General features: G+C 37.7%; 1 protein-coding gene across 2 annotated transcripts in view; it reads right to left on the reverse strand.

The window, feature by feature from the left end:
• Positions 1-7,815: 7,815 nt before the first annotated feature.
• The window catches only part of TMEM117 (transmembrane protein 117), a 529,693-nt gene continuing 512,994 nt past the window's right edge, over positions 7,816-24,514 (reverse strand). For both annotated transcript variants that reach the window (XM_079938385.1, XM_079938386.1), the window contains 2 exons: positions 21,047-21,176; positions 7,816-9,851 (listed from right to left, as the gene is read on the reverse strand). In XM_079938385.1, coding sequence (XP_079794511.1) covers positions 9,202-9,851; positions 21,047-21,176 — 780 coding nt within the window. In that variant the 3' untranslated portion in view covers positions 7,816-9,201. The remainder of the gene's footprint in view (positions 9,852-21,046; positions 21,177-24,514) is intronic.

Here is a 24,514-nt window from a genome sequence, read left to right on the forward strand (position 1 = left end):
ACTCTGCCCTCGTGTGTGTTCTCCCGTTAAGGATGCTGCAGTCTCTCTGAAATGTTGTGTTGATTTTGTCCTTCTCTTCTCGTGTTGCCCACTCTCCCCACACCTACTTCTGTAGTTTGTTTCCCAGGTCCCACACCTCGTCCTCTCCCCGGTCTCACCACACTCCCTGGGGCAGAAGTGGCATAACTTGAGTGCAAGCAAGGATGCTTAAGAAACCAACCAACCAACCTTTTGTGTAACCCCCTCAGTTGTGTTGAACATATGTTTTTGAGTCTCCTGCCTAACAGGTAGGAGTACTGCACTCATGATAACTTTACGTTGAAGCTCCTTTGACAACGTGTCCCTCCTCTCCCTGAAGTTTTAAAGCTCATTTGCACTACAGCTGCCATTTTTCATTTCCAGGTCTTCCTTGCTGCTGCTTCCATCCATTCTCCACCATCTGCCTTACCTTGTCTTTCCATTATAAATATCCACAGCTTTTTCCAATTATCTTCAACAAGAGTGACTTGTGAGCTACAAATACTACATCTCAACTTCTCTAATTGTTCAAATTATAGTACAGTTCTGGTCCAGCCGAAATGGTAGTAAGCCAAACATGTATGACCTCGAGTCTCTTATCTATTTTTGTTCTCATTAATCACAACCCCATGCACACAAACATCTTTAAAAATGAAAATAGGGATCAAGGAGAAAAGTGTCAGTTTATCTGTTGTGAAATGAATTCAATTGCTCTACCCCTCTTAAGGGCAGGGCTGGCTAATACGCTAGAGTTGTGTCCTGAAACACAAAGCTGGAGGAAATCAGGCCAGCTAGAGTGAGAAGCCATTTCACTGTCTGAGGGAAGAAAAGACAATAAAAGCACAAGACCCAGACTGGGGTTGCGTATCCAAGAGTGTTAATTTAAAATAAGGGTCAGTTCACAGTGAGGACAGATAGGTGACAAGCAATGGTGGGGTGCTGAGATTTTGGGTGAATGTCAGATAATACAGTAGCATCATAAGCCATTAGTTATAGGGGCAGCTAAGAGTGGTTTATTAGCGTTACCTTTCTTTTTTAATTTTTGAATTTTATTTATTTTTTTATACAGCATGTTCATATGAGTCATCAATTTTTTCCACATCAGTGTATACATGTCAATCCCAATCTCCCAATTCATCACACCCCCGCCCCCTGCCACTTTCCCCCCTTGGTGTCCATACGTTTGTTCTCTACATCTGTGTCTCAATTTCTGCCCTGCAAACCGGTTCATCTGTACCATTTTTCTAGGTTCCACATATATGCGTTAATATACAATATTTGTTTCTCTCTTTCTGACTTACTTCACTCTGTATGACAGTCTCTAGATCCATCCACGTCTCTACAAATAACCCAATTTCATGCCTTTTTCTGGCTGAGTAATATTCCATCGTATACATGTACTACATCTTCTTTATCCATTTGTCTGTTAATGGGCATTTAGGTTGTGTCCATGACCTGGCTATTGTAAATAGTGCTGCAATGAATATTGGGGTGCATGTGTTTTTTTGAATTATGGTTTTCTCTGGGTATATGCTCAGTAGTGGGATTGCTGGGTCATATGGTAATTCTATTTTTAGATTTTTAAGGAACCTCCATACTGTTCTCCATAGTGGCTGTATCAATTTACATTCCCACCAACAGTGCAAGAGGGTTCCCTTTCCTCCACACCCTCTCCAGCTTTTGTTGTTTGTAGATTTTCTGATGATGCCCATTCTAACTGGTGTGAGATGGTATCTCATTGTAGTTTTGATTTGCATTTCTCTAATAGTTACAGATGTTGAGCAGCTTTTCATGTGCTTCTTGGCCATCTGTATGTCTTCTTTGGAGAAGTGTCTATTTAGGTCTTCTGCCCATTTTTGGATTGGGTTCTTTGTTTTTTAAATATTGAGCTGCATGAGCTGTTTATATATTTTGGAGATTAATCCTTTGTCCATTGCTTCGTTTGCAAATATGTTCTCCCATTCTGAGGGTTGTCTTTTCATCTTGTTTGTAGTTTCCTTTGCTGTGCAAAAGCTTTGAAGTTTAATTAGGTCCCATTTGTTTATTTTTGTTTTTATTTCCATTACTCTAGGAGGTGGATCAAAAAAGATCTGGCTGTGATTTATGTCAAAGAGTGTTCTTCCTATGTTTTCCTCTAAGAGTTTTACAGAGTCTGGTCTTACATTTAGGTCTCTAATCCATTTTGAGTTTATTTTTGTGTTTCGTGTTAGAGAGTGTTCTAATTTCATTCCTTTATATGTAGCTGTCCAGTTTTCCCAGCACCACTTATTGAAGAGACTGTCTTTTCTCCATTGTATATCCTTGCCTCTTTTGTCATAGATGAGTTAACCATAGGTGCATGGATTTATCTCTGAAGTTTCTATCCTCTTCCATTGATCTATATTTCTGTTTCTGTGGCAGTACCATATTGTCTTGATTACTGTAGTTTTGTAGTATGGTCTGAAGTCAGGGAGTCTGATTCCTCCAGCTCTGTTTTTTCCCTCAAGACTGCTTTGGCTATTCAGGGTCTATTGTGTTTCCATACAAATTTTAAGATTTTTTGTTCTAGTTCTGGAAAAATGCCATTGGTAATTTGATAGGGATTGCATTGAATCTGTAGATTGCTTTGGGTAATATAGTCGTTTTCACAATATTGATTCTTCCAATCCAAGAACATGGTATATCTCTCCATCTGCTGGTATCATATTTAATTTCTTTCATCAGTGTCTGTTTTCTGCATACAGGTCTTTTGTCTCCCTAGGTAGGTTTATTCCTAGGTATTTTATTCTTTTTGTTGCAGTGGTAAATGGGAGTGTTTCTGTAAACTGTCTTTCAGATTTTTCATCATTAGTGTATAGGAATGCAAGAGATTTCTGTGTTTTAATTTTGTATCCTGCAACTTTACCAAATTCATTGATTAGCTCTAGTAGTTTTCTGGTGGCATCTTGAGGATTCTGTATGTAGAGTAACATGTCATCTGTGAACAGTGACAGTTTTACTTCTTCTTTTCCAATTTGTATTCCTTTTATTTCTTCTTCTCTGATTCCCGTGGCTAGACTTCCAAAACTATGTTGAATAGTGCTGAGAGTGGACATCCTTGTCTTGTTCCTGATCTTAGAGGAAATGCTTTCAGATTTTCACCATTGAGAATGATGTTTGCTGAGGGTTTGTCATATATGTCCTTTAGTATGTTGAGGAAGATTCCCTCTATGTCCACTTTCTGGAGAGTTTTTATCATAAATGGGTGCTGAATTTTGTCAAAAGCTTTTTCTACATGTATTGAAATGAGCATATGGTTTTTCTTCTTCAATTTATTAATATGGTGTATCAGATTGATTGATTTGCATATACAGAAGAATCCTTGCATCCCTTGGATAAATCCCACTTGATTATGGTGTATGATCCTTTTAATGTGTTTTTGGATTCTGTTTGCTAGTATTTTGTTGAGGTTTTTTGCATCTATATTCATGGGTGATATTGGTCTATAATTTTCTTTTTTTGTAGTATCTCTGTCTGGTTTTGGTATCAGGGTGATGGTGGCCTCATAGAATGAGTTTGGGAGTTTTCCTTCCTCTGCAATTTTTTGGAAGAGTTTGAGAAGGATAGGTGCTAGTTCTTCTCTAAATGTTTGATACAATTCACCTCTGAAGCCATCTGATCCTCGACTTTTGTTTGTTGGAAGATTTTTAATCACAGTTTCAACTTCATTACTTGTGATTGGTCTGTTCATGTTTTCTATTTCTTCCTGGCTATGTCGTGGAATGTTATACCTTTCTAAGAATTTGTCCATTTCTTCCAGGTTGTCCATTTTATTGGCATAGAGTTGCTTGTAGTAGTCTCTTAGGGTGCTTTGTATTTCTGCAGTTGTAATTTCTCCTTTTTTGTTTCTAATTTTACTGATTTGAGTCCTCTCCCTCTTTTTCTTGATGAGAATGGCTAATGGTTTATCAATTTTGTTTATCTTCTCAAAGAACCAGCTTTTAGTTTTATTGATCTCTGCTATTTTTTTCTTTGTTTCTATTTCATTTATTTCTGCTCTGTTCTTTGTGATTTCTTTCTCTCTACTAACTTTGGGTTTTGTTTGTTCTTCTTCCTCTAGTTCCTTTAGGTGTAAGGTTAGATTGTTTATTTGAGATGTTTATTGTTTCTTGAGGTAGGCTTGTATTGCTATAAACTTCCCTCTTAGAACTGCTTCTGCTGCATCCCATAGGTTTTGGATCATCGTTTTTCATTGTCATTTGTCTCTAGGTATTTTTTCATTTCCTGTTTGATTTCTTCAGTGATCTCTTGGTTATTTAGCAACATATTGTTTAGTCTCCATGTCTTTGTGTTTTTTACGTTTTTTTCCCCTGTAATTGATTTCTAATCTCGTAGCCTTGTGGTCAGAAAAGCTGTTTGATATGATTTCAATTTTCTTAAATTTACTGAGGCTTTATTTGTGACCCAAGATGTGATCCATCCTGGAGAATGTTCTGTGAGCACTTGAGAAGAAAGTGTAATCTGCTGTTTTTGGATGGAATGTTCTATAAATATCAATTAAATCTATCTTTTCTATTATGTCATTTAAAGCTTGTGTTTCCTTATTAATTTTCTGTTTGGATGATCTGTGCATTGGTGTAAGTGAGGTATTAAAGTTCCCCACTATTATTGTGTTACTGTCAATTTCCTTTTTTGTAGCTGTTAGCAGTTGCTTTATGTATTGAGGTGCTCCCATGTTGGGTGCATATATATTTATAATTGTTATGTCTTCTTCCTGGATTGATCCCTTGATCATTATGTAGTCTCCTTCCTTGTCTCTTGTAACATTCTTTATTTTAAAGTCTATTTTATCTGATATGAGTATTGCTACACCAGCTTTCTTTTGATTTCCATTTGCATGGAATATCTTTTTCCATCTCCTCACTTTCAGTCTGCATGTGTCCCTAGGTCTGAAGTAGGTCTCTTGTAGACAGCATATGTATGGGTCTTATTTTTGTATCTCTTCAGCGAGCCTGTGTCTTTTGGGTAGAGCATTTAATCCACTCATGTTTAAGGTAATTATCGATATGTATGTTCCTATTACCATTTTCTTAATTGTTTTTGGTTTGTTTTTGTAAGTCCTTTTCTTCTCTTGTGTTTCCCACTTAGAGAAGTTCCTTTAGCCTTTGTTGTAGAGCTGTTTGGTGGTGCTGAATTCTCTTAGCTTTTGCTTGTCTGTAAAGCTTTTGATTTCTCCATCAAATCTGAATGAGATCCTTTCCAGGTAGAGGAATGTTGGTTGTAGGTTCTTCCCTTTCATCACTTTAAATATGTCATACCACTCCCTTCTGGCTTGTAGAGTTTCTGCTGAGAAATCAGCTGTTAACCTTATGGGAGTTCTCTTTTATGTTATTTGTCATTTTTCCCTTGTTGCTTTCAATAATTTTTCTTTGTCTTTAATTTTTGCCAGTTTGATTACTCTGTGTCTCAGTGTGTTTCTCCTTGGGTTTATCCTGTATGGGACTCTCTGTGCTTCCTGGACTTGGGTGGCTATTTCCCTTCACATGTTAGGGAAGTTTTTGAGTATAATCTCTTCAAATATTTTCTCTGGTCCTTTCTCTCTCTCTTCTCCTTCAGGGACCCCTATAATGCAAATGTTGTCACGTTTAATGTTGTCCCAGAGGTCTCTTAGGCTGTCTTCGTTTCTTTTCATTCTCTTTTTTAAATTCTGTCCCACAGCAGTGAATTCCACCATTCTGTCTTCCAGGTCACTTATCTGTTCTTCTGCCTCAGTTATTCTGCTATTGATTCCTTCTGGTGTAGTTTTCATTTCTGTTATTGCATTGTTCATCTCTGTTTGTTTGTTCTTTAATTTTTCTAGGTCTTTGTTAAACATTTCTTGCATTTTCTTGATGTTTGCCTCCATTCTTTTTCCAAGGTCCTGGATCATCTTCACTGTCATTATTCTGAATTCTCTTTCTGGAAGGTTGCCTATCTCCACTTCATTTACTTTTTTTTCTGGGTTTTTATCTTGCCCCTTCATCTGGTACATAGCCCTTTGCCTTTTCATCTTGTCTATCTTTATATGAATGTGATTTTTGTTCCACAGGCTGCAGGATTGTAGTTCTTCTTGCTTCTGCTGTCTGCCCTCTGGTGGAAGAGGCTATATAAGAGGCTTGTCAGCATTACCTTTCTCATGTTTTGTTTTGGGTTGTGTTGGGACTCACAGGACAGCCAAAGAATGTAACAGAATTGCTCCAGAGCCCAGTGGTGAGACACGACAGTGCTACTCGCACCTTCAAATCTGAGTGTCTGTGTTGAACAACTTCTTTCCTTGTACTGTCAGCTCATAGTGCTATTGGACACTACTTGTGAAATCCGATGGTATAAAAGTGACAGGAAATTTTTATGCCTGACTGACTCTTAGGACAAATGAGGAGGAAATAATTCTTAGCATTTCTAATAGGATTCACTGATGATTTTAGATGTGCTAGAAGATAAGTGGACAGGTAAGGAGCCACCATGGGGAGATGGGATAACTGACTGTGGCTATATAATTTAAATGAGCACGTGGTGAAAGGATTTATGTCTAGGTATATATTATCAGGCATAAAATCATAGAGTTTATTTAATTTTCAATTTATACTACTAATGAAGTTGTCTATGATGCCGGTTACTAAAATTGTGTCAAATAAGTACAGATTCTGAACTGCATGAAAGGAAATACTATAATTACTGAAAAGTAGATATATAATTGTTTATAGTCTTTAAGCATCACTTCAATTAAGGCATCATATTTGTTATGCTTTCTTTAGAATTTTGGTTAGTAATTTTTTAATCCTCCTTTTAAACTCACCATTTTTCTGAATTTTAAAAATGTTTCTGAATTTACTACACATTTTTTAAGTGTCCTCCATAGTCCAAAAGTTTTGGTATTCATAAAGCTCTGCAGGGTCATAGTCCAGTGACATATGTCTCAGGATCTGAGACTAAACATGGATGGGTGAGATTTTGACTTAGATTTTATTTCATTTTCTAATCTTTAGTTGGAATAGTTGCAAAAGGAATGTGCAATACACAAAAGAGGTAGCAAAAGAAGGAGGGAGACCCACACATAGATAAAAAGGTCAAGATTGGTCTATACAATTGAATATTGGAAGCCTTTGAAGGATCAAATCTTGTTTGACTATTAACGTGTCATCCCTGGATATTATTCTATTTGATACTAAACTCATGGAAACTTTAAAGACAAATATTCATATCAGCTGATAGCCAATTTCTCTAGTCAATCCTTTGAAATGTATAAGCATAGTGCTCTAAGATTGGTTGGTTGGTTTGTTTTCTATCTTACTTCTGCTGACTAGAATCCTTCATTGAAGCACTTTTTCCTTAAAAGCCACATAAAGATTCTCAAATAATATTTTCATAAGGACTACATACTGATAATAACACCCACTTTCTAAATCAACTTTCATCTTCATTCTACAAGACAATGACTTTCAGAATAAATAAAAATATAGTCCTAAGTGGCATTATTTACTTGTCCCAGAGTCAAAAGTTGAATCATCCACTATGCAAATTTGGTCATGGTCAATGTTCCTACATGTCAGGGATAACATCGTAAGTTTCTTTGTACAGAACGGTCAGTGGGTTACTATAGTGAGCTTGATCTCTGCAATTTTAGTGTCAGAGATCCTTATGATTCTAAGTACCCCATGTGTGGCTATTAAAAGTAAAATAAACAGCAGGGGTATGGTTACAATTGCCTAGTAAACAATCATAGAAAGATGTTTATTAAAGCTGACTCTCAAGTGACAGATAAATGCACAGTTCTATTATGTATGCTAAATTTAACATGCTGCAAGCTTAAAAGCAGATAGATCAAAACAATAGAGGTTTTAAAAAATCATAAAGACAAAATACAGCTATGTCAGTATGTGACAGGAAAATAATTTTGCCTTAAAAGTGATCTTCCCCAACCCCCTCAAGGAACATGTAACCACAATTTACGGAACAAAATTAAAGCAAGTTGGGAGCATTCCATTTCTTAGCCTGCTTGGCTCTGAGTTAAAAAAAAAAAATTAATGAACTGTTGTTAAACTAAGATACAATTGATCTCTTCTACTATAAACAAAAAACTACAATACATAATTACTGATGTATAATTCTGATTTATTAATGTGTGATGTTTAGTTCTTAAAAAAAGAAAACAAAAACAACAAAACACACACAAAACAAGCCAGTAAACAGACTCTTTCATGCACATCCTTTTTTCTACCTTACATAGTTCCACAGCATGATTTTTTAGAGGAGTTCCCTTGCTCAGGGTTGGCATATGTTTTTCAATTTTCACTGTCAACAACCATATTTACAGAAAGATGTACAAATATTGTGAATGGTAGGCTGTGCAACCCTCACATAATTAAAACTTCAGTTTCTTGGTTTTCTAGGGCTTTGTGTAAATGCCAATAAATTTGAGAGTTCACCTAACTGTGCATCTTAACCTTTGTTCCCAAAGGTGAAGGGCAGGATTTTTAATCAGGTAGCAATTTACCTTAATTGGGAAAACATAATTAGGTATTATTATCTAATTGCAATTACTGGTTGGAGAAAGTCACATTTCACAAGTAGTGACCCATGATGGATTATCACTCTCCTATTACTGAATTCTGCATCTGTATTTGTGTTTGGCAGACAGCCAATAAAAATTCAAAGGTAATCATAATGCTTCTCTGCAGTCCAGCTGTCAAAGTCACCAGCTCCGCTGCTGAATAAGAAACCGAGACATACTTCCTGAGCCACATCTTGGCTATATCTGTTTCCTGCTCAGACATCAAGTGGAGATCAAAATAATTGTATAAAAAAAACCCATGTGAAGCAGGTTAGAGAACTGTTCCATACTTCGTTTCTGGTACAGTTAAAAAGTTTAATGTCTCAAGGCACCACTATGGTTGAACATCAGATACATGGGTAACCAGCTAATCTACTAGGCTGTAAAGTCAGTAAGTAGCTTGTACAACTGTGAAAAAGCAATCTCTAGAGGACTGTTAGATATACTGTAGGCACAGGTATCATAATACAAATAGAAAACAATGAGTCCTAGAAAAAGCATGTTGAGCACCGTTGTGGCATCATTTGTATTTCTTTACCTAACGCTATGTAAACCTTAACATTTACAAAAGGAAAGACTAACTTTTGAAAGTTACACCCAGGGTTGCTCTTTGTGCTATCCCCCAATAATCGGTTCTAGTTCGTTGGTGTACTTTTAGAAGTCGTTGGATCTGGGTCGCCTCCCCCTGTGGCGCTGGTCGATTCATTTAAGTGCGAGCTCAAGTTCTCCGACGTTAGGTGGGAAGACTTGTAGACGATCTCGTTGAAGTCAGACCTGATGCACACCAAGGGGGGGTCATTCAACGGGTCTTCCACTGAGGCCTGGGTGTTTTCTCGCGTGATTCCCATGTCCTTGCTTTGTTCTGATGGGGATTTTCTTTTCATGCGTGTGTAAGTATTGTCTTGATTCTCCATGCCTTGCTCATTTTTCAAAAACCGTCCAAAGAACCAAATGAAGAATCCAAACCACACAAAAGCTATCAGACTTGGCACAAAAGCCAGACACTTGACATCAAGGCTTGCCCCTATGAACCTGCTGTGTAAGAACATGTCTCCCTCAACATAGGTTTTATTAGTCTGAGGGTTGGTGTGATTGGACCGCCATTCCCAGGATAGCTTGGTTCTGTTCAAATCCTTTAGACTCTCTGAGTCTTTCACTGTATATATCTTCTGCCCTGGGCCAATATACTGTCCATATTCATGAGGCTTATAAAATATCTGATTCTTCCACATATTAAGATCCAAAATCAAGACGAGAAAGATAATCCCATAGTTAAACCATTTACCTGCATTAAAAAAGAAATACTGCATATTAGTCAAAGACCTATAAAACTGCAATAGAGTTTTCTCCTACAAAATGGAGATACTGGTATTATAGCATAAATTGTTAACATTTTAGACCTGCTAAAATTTTTTTGAGAGTGTTATGCTGCCATTAAGTGAATTGGCAATGGGGATTTCCTAAATGGATTCTAGGCATGTGAAAATGTAACTGTAGATCCCAGAGCCAGTAATTTATGGTAACTACACTTTCTAGATTAAGTCTCCTGGTTTTTAAGGCACCACAGTTATACTCAAATTTGGTTCCATGTAGGTTATTCTATAGAACAATTTAATTAAGGTTTAAAAACAAAGTTCTGATGAAATTCTTAAGAAAAGTCCAATGTATGATTGACTATCTCTTACAGTTTTATAATTAAGCCAGGGAAAGAAATAAATCATTTTGCAGTGCAAGCACAGCAGTATATCAATTGAATTCACATTGCTCTTTGTAGGTGACCTGTTGATTAAACCATTAGTTGATGTGATTCAGATCAATAATCCTTGAGCATTCATTTCAAGACTTTAAAAATAATTGCATCAAATTCTCATTGAACAGAATCCATTTATCAGACATATAAATATAACCATAGCTGTAGAAGACATGATTTGGAGAGACTGTAATTATTATGACTTCTTTGTAGTATTTAAAAATCTTACATAAATAAGGTATTATTTAGAGACATACTACCTAGTGAAACCTTTGCATCTTTAAATGGAAAGAATGTTGAAAAAATTTCAAGGGATACTAGATTCCATTATAATTTTTATTATAATTTATTCCAAGTTTTAGTGTGTCATAATAATATAGTAATACTCAGCTCATAGTTTTGCAAAATTATGTGATATTTATAACAGGTTCCAGAAGTTTTAGTTATAATTATATGTGTTATGTCAAAATTATTTTATTTTGTATTTTAAAATAGTGATAGTGAACATTATTAAGTTACTGCTTCACATGAGAGATAGGATCTTGGGCAAACTTCTTAAACTAAGATTGGTAAAAATGTATTTTAAAATATGTACTCCAATAGAACACATAGCTCTATAAAAATATAACTTTGTAAGGAGTTTAAGAAAGTATTTTATCATCATCATTACACATTTTCAATCTCCTATTATATGCAAGGTTGAAGAACTTTAATCCGGGGCTGGCTCCCAAACCTACTGGCTATGTGACCTTGGGTTAGTTGTTTAAATTCTCTAAACTCCAATTTCTTTACAAGCAGAAAATAACAGTACTTATTAAGCTGTTAGCATTTCATGAGATTATTAGATACTAAGCACAATGCCTGGTACATAATAGGAACTCAGTAATTGTTACTATTATTATCATCAAAGCCTTGCCTAAGTCATGATAATGTCTTCATTTGCATGGGAAGGTGCAACTTCTTCTCTATGAAGAGAATTTATATAAATCATATGAAGGGAAATTATAACTCTGCCTGTCCTGAAATCATTCAACTATACAGGGTTTATAATATTTGTAATGGAAGCTCTTGCCTGAATGATTTATTTGGCACACCCAAACTGCAAAGTACGATAGAACATTGGAAACTTTTCCAGATATAATAAAATGTTTATAACATCTGGTACTGTTAAGTTCAAACCACTCCTGCCCTCTTGAATCTTCAAAATGAAAACAGAATCAACCATACAACAAATTAAGAAAGCTCAAGCCAGAGAAATTCAAATACAAAGGTGAGCGTCATTACCAAACATTTACTGTGCTCAGAATAGACTCTGTGGAGGGTACCTTAGTAGATGCTGAAGACATATGCTACTGCCTTCTAGGAAGGAACTCATCATCTTATGGGGGAAATAGGAAACAGACATCAACAGATAAATAATAATAAGAGGCCACATTTAAGAGGTGCCAAAGGAGTGGTACAAACCATTAATGCTGCAGATGTTGAGAAAACAGAATAAAAACTGAGGGCTAAATTCTGCAGAAAAGATTTTGAAGGAAATAGCAATTCATGTGGTCCCAGAAAGAAAAGCAAGACAGGGAACGGTTTGGAAAATGTTATGTTTCTTTCTAGTATATGCTTTTATTTTGCTGCAGATAGAATAACATACAGAAAAAGATCAGGTAATGTGGAAGAGAGGGCCTGAGGGGAGAGAGAAGGGAAAGAATGGAGAATATCATAGGAAAAAAAGGCCAACCAGAATGAGAGACAGGTGATATATAAAAGTTCAGGGATTATCATTCAGTATCTCGGAGGCACTAATTTGTAGCTTCTGTGATAGAAGCAGTTGGGAGAGGGGCTTTGGATACTTCTTTGTTGTAGAAGATCCATACTTATTCCCTTGTTGTAACCTACACGGGTTATAAAGCCAGACTGGATGGTGAGGGGAAGAGGTCCTTGGACTTGTGTGACTGACCATCACCTTCTTGACTCATAAAGGTCCCTTGGAAAAATGTGTACCCTCTCTTAGTCACTTTTATAAACTCATGAACAGAGCAGTCCTTCATAAAGGGTCCTGTTTCCAGGGTAATGACGTCAGAAACTGAACATTAACAGCATCGTGGAATCAGCGAGGAAAAACAGGAATGCTCATGGAGCTTGGAGAAGGGTGCTTTCCTGGTGGGGAGAAGATGCTCAGGGAATGTTTAATAGTCAAAGGAAAAAAATAAAACCAGAGAATAAAAGTGATAGTGAATGTACAGTGATCAAACTGAAGGAACCCTGAGGATAGAAGGGGATTTTTTCAAATTATTTTCTCTACCCAAGTTGAATGGTGCTGGGTCAGTTTGACCACTAAACTGTCACACTAAAGGATCACATTATGTTGCTTCTCACATGACCTGGTGTCTGAATATTTAGATAGGACGAAGGAGACATGCATTAAGAATGTGTTGCCTGACAGGGATACCATCACCCTGCTGTAACACATCTTTACTGATTTGTGAGAGAGAGTACCATAGTGACAAAAACTGCAGGCTAGACATCAGCAGATGGAGATCTAATACTCATCTTAAATAATACAACCTTGGGTAACTTGTTTAACCTCTCCAGATCTCAGCAATTTTATTTTCAAATTGAGGAAACAGAACTAGATGCCTCCCAGTTCTATGATTCTGTCCTCTTCCCCCAAATCCTTCTACTTATTAACTATTTAATTTTTTGTTCTATGAAATGGAGAATAATACCAACATACCCACTTCAAAGGATTATTGTTAGGATAAAATGAGAGGTTATATTTAAAAGTTCTCTGAAATGTATTGTTTGCCAAAAATGTAGGGTAGTGTTATTTCTGCCATTTCTTCCTTCTACTTCTTCAATCCAGTTAATACAAGATCTTAGTGATAGAAAAGAGAGAGAGAAGAGTGTGTAAGGATTTGTAACAAAGATATATCCTAAATGTTTCAGTTTGGATAAAACAGAATAAATTACTAAGCACTGACATTACTGGGTAGATATCACTGGACTAATTATCCAAGAGGATCCAGTGTATAGTTATATATAAATATGCTTTCTGAATCACCATATTTAACTTGTTAAAAATCCTTAGCAACTGTAATTTGTCTACAGCTTGCAGTAGTATTAGTCCAGAGACAAGGTCTTTTATACACACAAATTTGGAAGCAGATAGATTCTTCCCTCCTCTGCAGACAGATCGTGTTGGGAGGTGGGGAAGTGCAGAGAGGAGAGAATCAACTGAAGCAGGATCCCTATTGATTTATTTCCTTTTCTCCTCTGTGAAGGTAGCATTGTCCTTCCCCCCACTGCTGTAGCCACTCAGTCGAAACTTGGAACAGCTGAAAATATAGAAGAAATGGCTCTTCTTACTTTTTGTTTGTTTCCTGCCCACCTGACATAACTTCTGGTCCATTTATCCATTTGTACAAGGAAGGATGTTCATCTTTCTCTATCATCCATTCTCCTATTTTCCTATACAGTGTTTTATTACTTTGGTAATACTCTCTCCTCTTTAAAAACAGTTTTCTGAGATGCAGCAAACTAGAAAGCAAAATCAGGTGGGACAACTCAACCTTAGTGTTCTTGTCTATAAAGTGAAGGAGTTGAGCCATATAATCCTTGAGATTTCTTCCCTGTCCTAAAAGTCTCTTTGATGATTCTGTGAAATAAACATCACCTAAATCTCAGTGTTTTATGATGGACCAGAAAATTCTCACCATTAGAGCAAAAAAGATGCAATACACAATTTTCAGATGCAGAAAGCTTTCCTTAAAAAAAAGATTGTATATTCTGAGAAACAGTTTGCCATAAAAAGATAATTTTGAGTCCCTGAAATGACACACATGACAAGGTATAAGACACAAAAGGCTAAAAAAAAAAAAAAAAAGGGCTTCCCTGGTGGCACAGTGGTTGAGAGTCCGCCTGCCGATGCAGGGGACAGGGGTTCATGCCCTGGTCCGGGAAGATCCCACATGCCGTGGAGCGGCTGGACCCGTGAGCCATGGCCGCTGAGCCTGCGCGTCCGGAGCCTGTGCTCCACAACGGGAAAGGCCACAACAGTGAGAGGCCCGCGTACCGCAAAAAAAAAAAAAAGACTAGAAGTGCTTCTACTGTCATTTTTCCATGTGTGTTGTTGTGAACCGACAATCAACCATAACAAGAGGCTTGGTATTTTGGCATTTATCACATGAGAGATTTTGCATTTTCCCCTGCTGTTTTAGCTACATAGCATGATGTAATCAGCAAGGAGGAAGGGTAGTAATCCATACATTATTTCTATTAATCTCCTTCTCGAAATACCTCATTGTCTCCTTTAACGAGCAATCCCTGCATGGTGTTGGTGGGATTACCTCTTTCTTGTGTTTTGTGCTTTTAATGAATCTTACTGATTGTTAAAAATGATATTACAGTGGTAGTTTTATCATTTTACTTTGTGGGAGTTTATAGTTAATTTTAAAAGAATTTTAAAAGAATGGGCTAGTTAATTTTAAAAGAATTCTTCATTAAATATCACCCTCACTCAGCATAGGAAATGATAACAGTTTGGGGGAAAGTGCTATTTTTTCAACTAAGGAAAAAAGCTATAAGTGATGATATTTCCACCATATAATGAACCTTTCATGATTCAAATATGCAATTATAATATTTTGTAAAAACTTTTACTCAGTAGGGTTCCCAGTCAGCATTGAGGTTGAGCTGTCCTGTGAGCACCCTCTATACCAAGTGGGTGTCACCGCTAAGCCAGACTCTTGCGTCCAGTGGTGACGCTCCACAGAGCCATTTAGTATCCATTATGGGATAGCAGGAAACCATGGCCTTGAAGAAGACAACGTTCGGATAATTAAATAAGTAACAGTTTGCTGTAACAGGCTTCTTGGCCGTATTCAATGTCCTCTCATTCCAGACATGATCAGTGAAAACAGTGCTCACTGAGTTAGCATCTCTTTACATCCCCCTAGGTATTTTAGGGATATCTAGAAACCACATTAAGTGCTTGGGCCATGAGGAGACCATTTAGCAAATTGAAGATAACGACTAAATAATTGATGAACTAATGAGAGTTAACTTGAGTTAATAAATTATCTCCTTAAGACTTAAAAGCAAATGAATATAGCTTCTCAAAGTACCTCTCTTGTCATTGTCATTTCCATAAGTGGGAGGCTACTCCTTTAGGACATAATCCAATATGATGAATAGAGGTAGAAACTTGTGATGATAAAATGTGAAAGAAAGGGCCATGCAGTTGTACTGAATTAGATGACTCTCAAACTCTGACTTTCTTGAGATTGGGAACTGTGCCACTCATTTCCATATTCCCTAGATCTTAGCTTAGCTTTAGACACGTTAACTCAGAAAATGTCCACTAATCATTACGTAAATGTCTGAGATACTATGTCCAGAAAAATTTCGAGGAGTGAAGTTCTAGTCTTTCAAGTCAAATACACGTGTCGCCATGATCTGGTGAATTCCAGGATACTGCTAAAATAAAATAAAATTAAGATAAAAATAAGATAAAATCTGGAAAATTGGGAAAAACAAAATATTTGTCTCAAAGATTATATTAATTATATATTTCAAGTCTTTCTTCTGGATGTAAAGACAAATTCCTGAAAATCACGTGAGTTTTATTACAAAAATCCTCATCTATGCATAAGTGAACCCAGAATATCTCAGCCTGGACAGGACAGACCAGCTTAGGGACAGCAAGGACTGACAGGCAGTGGGCAAAGCAACCATGGCCTTGAAGAAGATGAGTTTGGGACAAATAAAAGGGATTGCTGCTTTATGTAGAAGTAAACATAGTTTACTTACATAGTACATTCCTAGAGCTTCACAAATGCGCTGAAAATGGAAATTGCTGCAGGGAAGGTTTAGAAAAGTTCATAACTGAGAGAATAGCAAGAGATCCTTGTGTACTTTGGATAAATTCACGATCCCTGGGGACTGTCATGGTGAAGGGGATGCATTGTATTTCCCTATAACAAGTCCCTTGCTAATTTTGCCAGACAAAATATTCTGCTGGATGGACCACTGGCCTGCCCTCGCCAGCACTTTCCATGATCTGTTTGACACAGGAGAGCTCTTTAAAAAACAATCTTTGGGAACTCATTTGCCAGAAATCAGGCACCTATGGAAATAAAATGAAGGGGTTTTCAGCATTATTTTCCACATTCTCACCATTGTAAAGCACCTGTGCCCTCACGCATCTCAGGAAACTGAAATAGAACACAGACCTACACAGGCTTGTTTACTTCTACATTTTCCATTTTTGCCGAAAGGCTTCCCATGGGTATCATCGTGCCAGCAGTGTGAATTCTCTCCTCACAGATGCACAGGCCTCCCTTCTGGCCTTTCCCCCAACCCTCTCCTAATTTACTCAGATGATGGCCACCAATGGGACACTTCCTTTGTCTGGCTGGGATGACAGATGGCAGAGCTTCCACCGGGATTGGCATTAATAGGACTCATAGGAGCTTCCAAGACTAAATTGAGAGGCCATTCCTCTCTTGAGACTTAGTACATCACATTTTGAATCCATCTTTGCACTCACCTTATAGGTAAAAGGGAAGAGGGCAAAAGAGATAATTACACAGTTGCATTTAGCACTGACTTTTAGGAGAACAATGGACTTGCGCTGAAAGCACCAATGTGACCGAATCACTAACCATTTATCCCCTTTATTACTGAAGTCAAAATTCCCAGAAAAAAATATTTTAGCACACCCTTGGATAGAGATGATTTATTTTTTATAAGCTGTAGCCCAGCTTATAAACTGAAAGCTCAGACATACTGCAGCAAACCATCTGTCAAGGGGGATCCAGATGAGCTAAACAGATGCAACAATTCAAGTTATTTCTGACATGCATAAATAAAACAAGCTAGGAATCAGGATTAAAAAATACTCAAATCATAAAGGCTTTTAGAATGTCAATGGGAACTCATCAGTGTCGGATAACCGTCTACATACAGAGCATTTCATTGGGAGAGAGATTTTTTTATTTTCATTCTTAGATTTCTCTTTCTTGAGGACTCAGCACAGTAAATAACAGGAAAGAACTCAGAATAGTGGAAAAGTAATTTGAGAGCCCTCTCAGGCTACCTAATGTTTGTGAATTAAATAGGAAAGCCAGATTCTGGAGGGATGAAAGGAAAAGCTTTAGGTAAAAATACTGAGAGCTTATTGAGTGCTTACTTCATGGCAGGCAGTGTTTTAAGTGCCTTGTACATATTAATTAATTTCATTCTCACTGCAATCCTATGGGATAAGTACCATTACTGTCCCCATTTAACAGATGAGAAAACTGAACCTCTAAGAGGTTAAAGAGCTTGACAAGGGCCCTGCCACCAGTTAGTAGCAGGGCTGGAACCTATGCACCAAGTCTTTACATTCCATTGCCTCAGCATGCACTGAACATCTTTTCTAGATCACAGAGAAATAATAGTTGAGGCCATCAAGCCATCCTTGACCCTGGGAGAACCCCAGCCATCGTTGTCTAGGCTCTTCTGGTGCAGAACAAACACAGACAGAGAAAGCAATAGACAGAGCTATCTGGAGGTCTGCAGGATCCCTTCCTAGCCCTGGCTCCAGCTTCTTCTGGACCTTTTCCCCGGTCATGCTCTGCTTTGGGACCTCCTCTGTTGGCCCCAGCTCTGAACTTTCTAGCTTCTGTCAGGCCCCTACATGTGCCTTTCTCACTGGCTACCCCATTTCTATTGAATTTGCATTCTGCCCCTTGGCTTTTGTTTTAAGAAGTGCATAGAAAATAAATAAAAGCTGAGATGAGAGGAATTCTAACTATAGAAAATGTTTCTCAGTCGCAGTGTTTCTCAAAGTGTGGCTCTCTGGCTGCCTGCGTAGGCAGCATTGGTGGTGCTTCAGAGGATGGCAGATTCTGGGCTCCACCTCCTACCTCAGGCATCTGACTCTGGGTGTGTGGCTGATAGACCTTTCATACAAGCTCTTCAGGTGATTCTCATACACATAAAGTTTGAGAAACATAGACGGATATAGAGGGTTTCACGCTTAATACTCCCAGGGGTGATTTGCTAACCAAGGAAAGCATTAGGGTCTCTTTACAAAAAGAAGCAGAACTTGAAGGAACCTCTCAAGCTAGCATTTGTAGTTCACTTGGAAATTTGTGGGCTACTAATGACTGAGCATGTTAAAATACATATAGCACTGTGTTTGGGGGATTTTACCTGGGTTTGCCCAGAAACAACTATCTTACAACATCAGATAAAGTCAAAGGCCTTTCAGGGGAGATGGGTGATACTCCAGAGTGGCTTCAGCAACCTCTTCACCAATTCACAGAACAAAGAGAGCAGCAGAACAAAACAAGAGGGGAAAGTTCTTTTTTCAGCCTCCAAACCTGTCACCATTTTCCTAGAAATTTTTATCTTGGATCTGGGGAAGCACACGACCATCTTACCACAAACTGGATTTAAATAGTTTATGGTGGAGCCCTTCACCCCAAAACCCACATGTATCCTATCTTATTTTGAATTTAAGCCCCTTGAAAGCCTCCCTAGTAGGTCCAGATACCCAATCATTTGCATGGCTCTTCTCAGGGAGACAGCCTGACCTCACCGGTGTCCTCTCAATCAGACAGGAGCAGTTCTCAATGGTCAGCATCACCCAGGGCAGCTTTACAAAAGTCCCATTCCTTGGCCTTTGCCCAGACCTACTGGGTTGGGACCACTAGGAATGGGGCCCAACAATCTGTATATTTATAAAATTCCTGGATGATATGATAATCAGCATAATTTGGCAAATACTACCCCAAAGCCTTAATTATAATATATTTCCATCTTCTGGAAAACTTTATTAATGTGAAGTCTCTATTGCAAAAACTTAGCTAGCCTTTCCTCCTTTTACATTTTTAGAAAATAATACTTGGTGGGATGAATGTTTTAGTTCAAAGGCACAGGAGGCTTTACCTTGAAAGTAATGATGCTGAATCATCAGAGATTCCTGTGTGCCTGGCTCCCTTCCCAGACACTGAATACAAGTTTTAGTTGTAATTTTGTATTCATATTCTTAAGTAAAGCATTCCAAATTGTGTAAGCTTTGGGAACCACAAAACCTACCCCTGCCCCTGTCTATAAATGGCAGCATATATGACAAAGCTATGCAAAAGCGACCGAAATTAAATATTTTAACAGCTTTATTTTTCTTTCTGGTCGGTGGATTTTCTGAGTCTTCCTCCATTACCCCCTTTTTTAAACCTGATATTTTGCACTCAAACAGTATATTTTTGATAAGGCTTCTGATATTCAGTCAGAGACAATATTAGTGCCACGATGGTCTGAGACAAGAGCTGATAGCAAGAACAGATGGTCCCGTCAAAAGCCCACCCAAAGGGATATGATGATACCACGTGTGTCATAGCTGCTTTAGAAGTCGGAGAGGGTAGCATGCTGCAGAGATTAAGTGGGGACTCTGAAACCACACTATGTGACCTGAACTCAAATTGATTGATTTACCCAGTGAATTTAATAGAAGAACCTCATTCATTTTGAATAGGAAAAGAAACCTGCTGCATCTTCCCTATTCATGAGCTCATTCTCCAATTTAGGAAGGTTGCCTCATGCTCAAAGCAAAAAACAGCCTTCAAGTTGAGCAAAGGTTTTTTGCAGTACTCAGATGTTCACGTTTTCTGTGCTCAGGCTATTTTTATTCGGCAGCACAGACGGTCGTGTAAGCACAGATTTCTTCAGCAGTTTTTATTATAGCAGGTGTGGGATCCTAGGCCATTGTCCTTAAAACACACACACATTCATTACCTGCATTTGAACAGCTTGAGAACTAATGCCATTCTCTCTTTGTGAACATTCAGCTGACTGCTTCTTGTTATAAGGAGAAAAAGAGGTACAAAACGAAGCTCTGGGAAGCCTTGTTTAGATGAGAATGACTGAGTTGTCATGGAAGAAGATTATAATAAATCATATTCGAGCTACTTCAAGAGCAGGACACATCTGAAAATGGAATAATCTGAGGATCCACAAGAGAATCGCCCGAGACAAACATGAGCCCTGCCACAGCCATAAGTTTTACTCAATCAAATGAGAAGCGGCCCAACTCCCTAAAGGCACATGGTCTGATTGGAGCTCTAGGGTATCACTGTTTTGATCTCAGAAATAAATGAAGAACAAAGCATAAAGAGTATTCAGGACGAAAAAATATACTGAGCTGTATGTTGTGAAAAAGAAACCCACCTAATGAACAAAACCGAGGTGTAGTGGTCTGTGGAGGGTGGCAGAGATAGCAAACAATCCATAACAAAGATATGACTCACCTCTGATACTCCTAGGCTAGAACATGAGACCTGACATCACAAGTGGCTGCCCAATGGGGGACCATATCTCTCTGCTCTCCTCAACTCTACGTGGGGCTATCTCACTCGTTATTCCCCATGGAATGTGCATGGAGGTGACGTGTTTTATTTCCAGGCCAGGGGGTTAAGAAACAGGCAAACCCTCTTAGTCATTTTCCCCATTCTCATTATTGCCATTTGCCCACTGGATGTTGAAGTTGAAATTGTTAAAGTCACCAGGAATCTAAGTCCCAGAATGATGGTCCACAGCCCCTTGCTGATCTGGAACCGCCTTGCACTGTTACGTGAGTAAACTAAAACCATATTCCTGTAGGCCTCTAAAATGTTACCATTTGCTTTGCCTTTTATAGCAGCTAGCATGACTCTAACTAGGAGACAATCAAATTGTGTTCAACATTATACCTGTTATGTGAATACGATATTCCTCCTTGAAGATCTTCTGGAAGAAAGGAATCTTGAACTGCATGTGAGGCGTGTGCAAACCAGGAAGATTCACATCGACGTCTCCCATGAAATGTGGGAATTCCCAGTCCTGCCAGAGAAAATCAACATGAAAACATATCTGTGATTTGTTTCATTCCTAAGCAGATAAACACCAAAAATTAACTTTTTATAAGCACCTATTTTAAAATCATTTAAATGCAGCTAGCTGTTGGGTGTATCCGTTTTGTTCTGTGATGGTTGTTTTATGTACATTAGGTAGCGGTATGCAAACAAAATCAAAATTAAGTCATAACTTATATCCTTAGATTGTCCCTTTAATGTGATAATAAGAAACCAATGCAGATTTGATGTGCATCAATACATGTTTCTGTCTTTCTTTCTGGAGACCTGGTCTTAAATTTTTATAGGAAGGAAGTGACCCATATTTTTAAAATATGGGGTAATTTAGTTGTATTTTGTTCCACTACTTTAAAAAAATAAGAACCTTATAATAGCATATTTGTGTAAGAAGACAAAGTAAATAGGATCTAATTCACTTAACCGAGTTCCTTAATTCACATCAAGGGAGCTTTATTAATCATCTCTGCTAGCAACTATATGGAATGGAAAAATGCCAAAGACTCCTGTCCTACCCTCTTGCAATTTAGCATCAATTTGAACCAAACGATGGAGGGCCTGACATACTAGCTTGCGAGATGAACAGTGAATTCATTCCCAAATTGTCATTAGTTATTTCCTTGTTTTCAAGGCAAAATCAGGTGGGATGACTCTCCGTCTCATAAGGAAGGAAAACAGATGCAAATGAAGATATTTTTAGGTGTCTCATCTGCTCTTGGTTTTTGGATAGAGGTACCAAATTAAAGTTCATAACTAGCATGTGAAGAAGAAATACACTAAATAATGAAGAAACCTTTAAGCTGAATCCATATTTTTATTTCTAGTAATGAAATGATCATTAATTAACAGTCCTATACTTAAAGAATATTTTTTAAAAACTTGGATATGAAAAAATAATAAACAAAATATTAATTTAAGATTTCAATCTGCCATCTCAATATAAAAAACTTATTTTTTTCCAAGATTTCTATATATGAAGCTAATAGAGGTGTGTTGATAATAGTGTGCCTGAACATTTTAGGAGTTTCCATGTCCATTCCACCCCCCTCTTTGGTAAAAATTCTGACTAAGGCAGAATAGACCTTAAAGGAAAGGCGAGTATGTGAGTGGTGGTAACCAGGAAAGTTTTCAATGTCTATTAATTTCTTGATCAATGGATCACTTTAAACCACGAATAAGAAATAAATATATAAGAAGAAAATGATGCATTATCATCCCTTTCTATTGGTGTGTACGCAAATTTCTTGTTGGTCTCACCTCTTCTGGTTTTTCAGATTTCAGCAGCAAATAGACATGGAATTTTGGAAATTCAGAAAACCCAAAGCATTGGAGCCGAATGAATTTGGTACATTTTGATCTAAAATATTAGTAGGAAATGGATTGGTAATAATACTTGTGAATGATTGCATTTTATTAAAGTGCATTTGATTTTGTTTTTTTCCCCCACTGATAATATCTTGTTCTTTCTATGTTACTTGAAAGACTCTTGCAAGAGAATTGAAAATGAATTTAGTCTTTTACTAAAATATAACTGACATCTGCCATAAAAAATTTATGCTTGGCAATGGTAACCAGAGAATATTTCACTAGCCCTGGATAAAAAACACAGAGCATGATCAATAGAGAAATTCTCTCTCTTATTTCTTGGTGTAAGTAGGAGTTTAGGATTAACAGATACACACTATTATCTATATAAAATAGATACACAATAATGACCTACTGTATAGCACAGGGAACTATATTCATTACCTTGTAATAACCTATGACGGAAAAGAACCCGAAAAAGAATACCTATATCTGTATCTCTTTCTATATATATATATATCTGAATCACTTTTCTGTACACCTGAAACTGACACAACATTGTAAATCAACTACACTTCAATTTTTTTTTAAAAAAGTTAAAAAAAAAAAAGGAAGAGAATACATCTTGGTAGTAATTCGGCAAGTGTACTTAGGGTGCCTTCTTTTGGAAAGATGTTCTTAGACTGTTATCATTTAGATTTTCATTTCATGAAATGAAAGCTTTCTACTGGGTATGAAATCGATTTTAGTTTGAAAGTAATCTCTAGAGATTTCTTGTAGACTGGAATCAAAATTTCATTCCCCCCCAAATTGTTCCTCAATTATTTCCCACCTGTACTTGGAGATAGAAAGATGAATTAAGGAAATGGAAAGTAGGGGAAAGAGAAGAGAAAGTCTTGCTCTTCATCTAGAAGATGGCATTACTTGTCTTTTTATTTTTTTAAAGAAGGGATCAAGGCAGGGATTTAGGGGGAAAGTGTGAGAAAAGTATCTTATGCCATCTAATAAATTAAAAACAAAGAGAACTACTAAAAGAGATGATACGTAAATTCTCTTAGATTCCCTCCTTATACATTATTTTTTATAATGACCAGATTTTGGTTTTCAAAACTGTCTTCCTTAGTCTTTTAACTCCCTACCCCCATTCTCTCCCTGGTACTCTGATTTCTGTAGTTCAGTTCCTACTCTGTATATTTCTGCAGACTCGTTGAATCAGCATAAATTTTGACCTTGACTTAGAATGGGATGATAATAATAATCATTGCTGGAACTTCCCTGGTGGGCCAGTGGTTAAGGCTTCACCTTCCAGTGCAGGGGGTGTGAGTTCAATCCCTGGTCAGGGAGCTAAGATCCCCACATGCCTCGCTGCCAAAAAACCAAAACATAAAACAGAAGCAATATTGTAACAAATTCAATAAAGACTTTAAAAATGGTTCACATCAAAAAAGTCTTTAAAAAAATAATAACCGTTGCTACCACTTGCAATGTGTTTTAGACTCATCTTAATGGGGGCATCTGAGGGTGGTGATACCCCAAGTATTTATATATAGGAGATAGAAGAGGAGAGAGGATGATATTCTGAGTCCCCATCTTCATCTGTCAATCTTACAGGCTTCTTGTGAGGATGGGATAATGCCTGGACAGCAATTAGCACACTGCTGGAGACAGATGGAAGAGACAGAGACAGGCCAGCAAGCAAGGTTGATTTCTGAGCATGATTCCAAGGTCAGGGTTATCCTGAGAGTGAAGCAGAGGAAGCAGATAGGTCTGTTTTCAGGAGGATTGCATCCAAGGCTGCCTCAAGGTCCAGATGAAAAAGGAAAACAGCCATCTTCTCCTTTCTGCCCTATCCATGACACAGCACTGGCCTCCTGAGGTCTCTGATGGGACTTGGGTCAGAGCTGAGTCCTCCCAGAGGGCACCAGGAGCGGGACCATAGAGAAGGGCACCTCTCTCAAAGAGATGCATGAGGTGGCTTCAAAGAAGGATAGAAGAACAGGAGCA

The sequence above is a fragment of the Stenella coeruleoalba genome, assembly GCF_951394435.1.
Source record: "Stenella coeruleoalba genome assembly, chromosome: 11".
NCBI classification, from domain to species: Eukaryota; Metazoa; Chordata; class Mammalia; order Artiodactyla; family Delphinidae; genus Stenella; species Stenella coeruleoalba.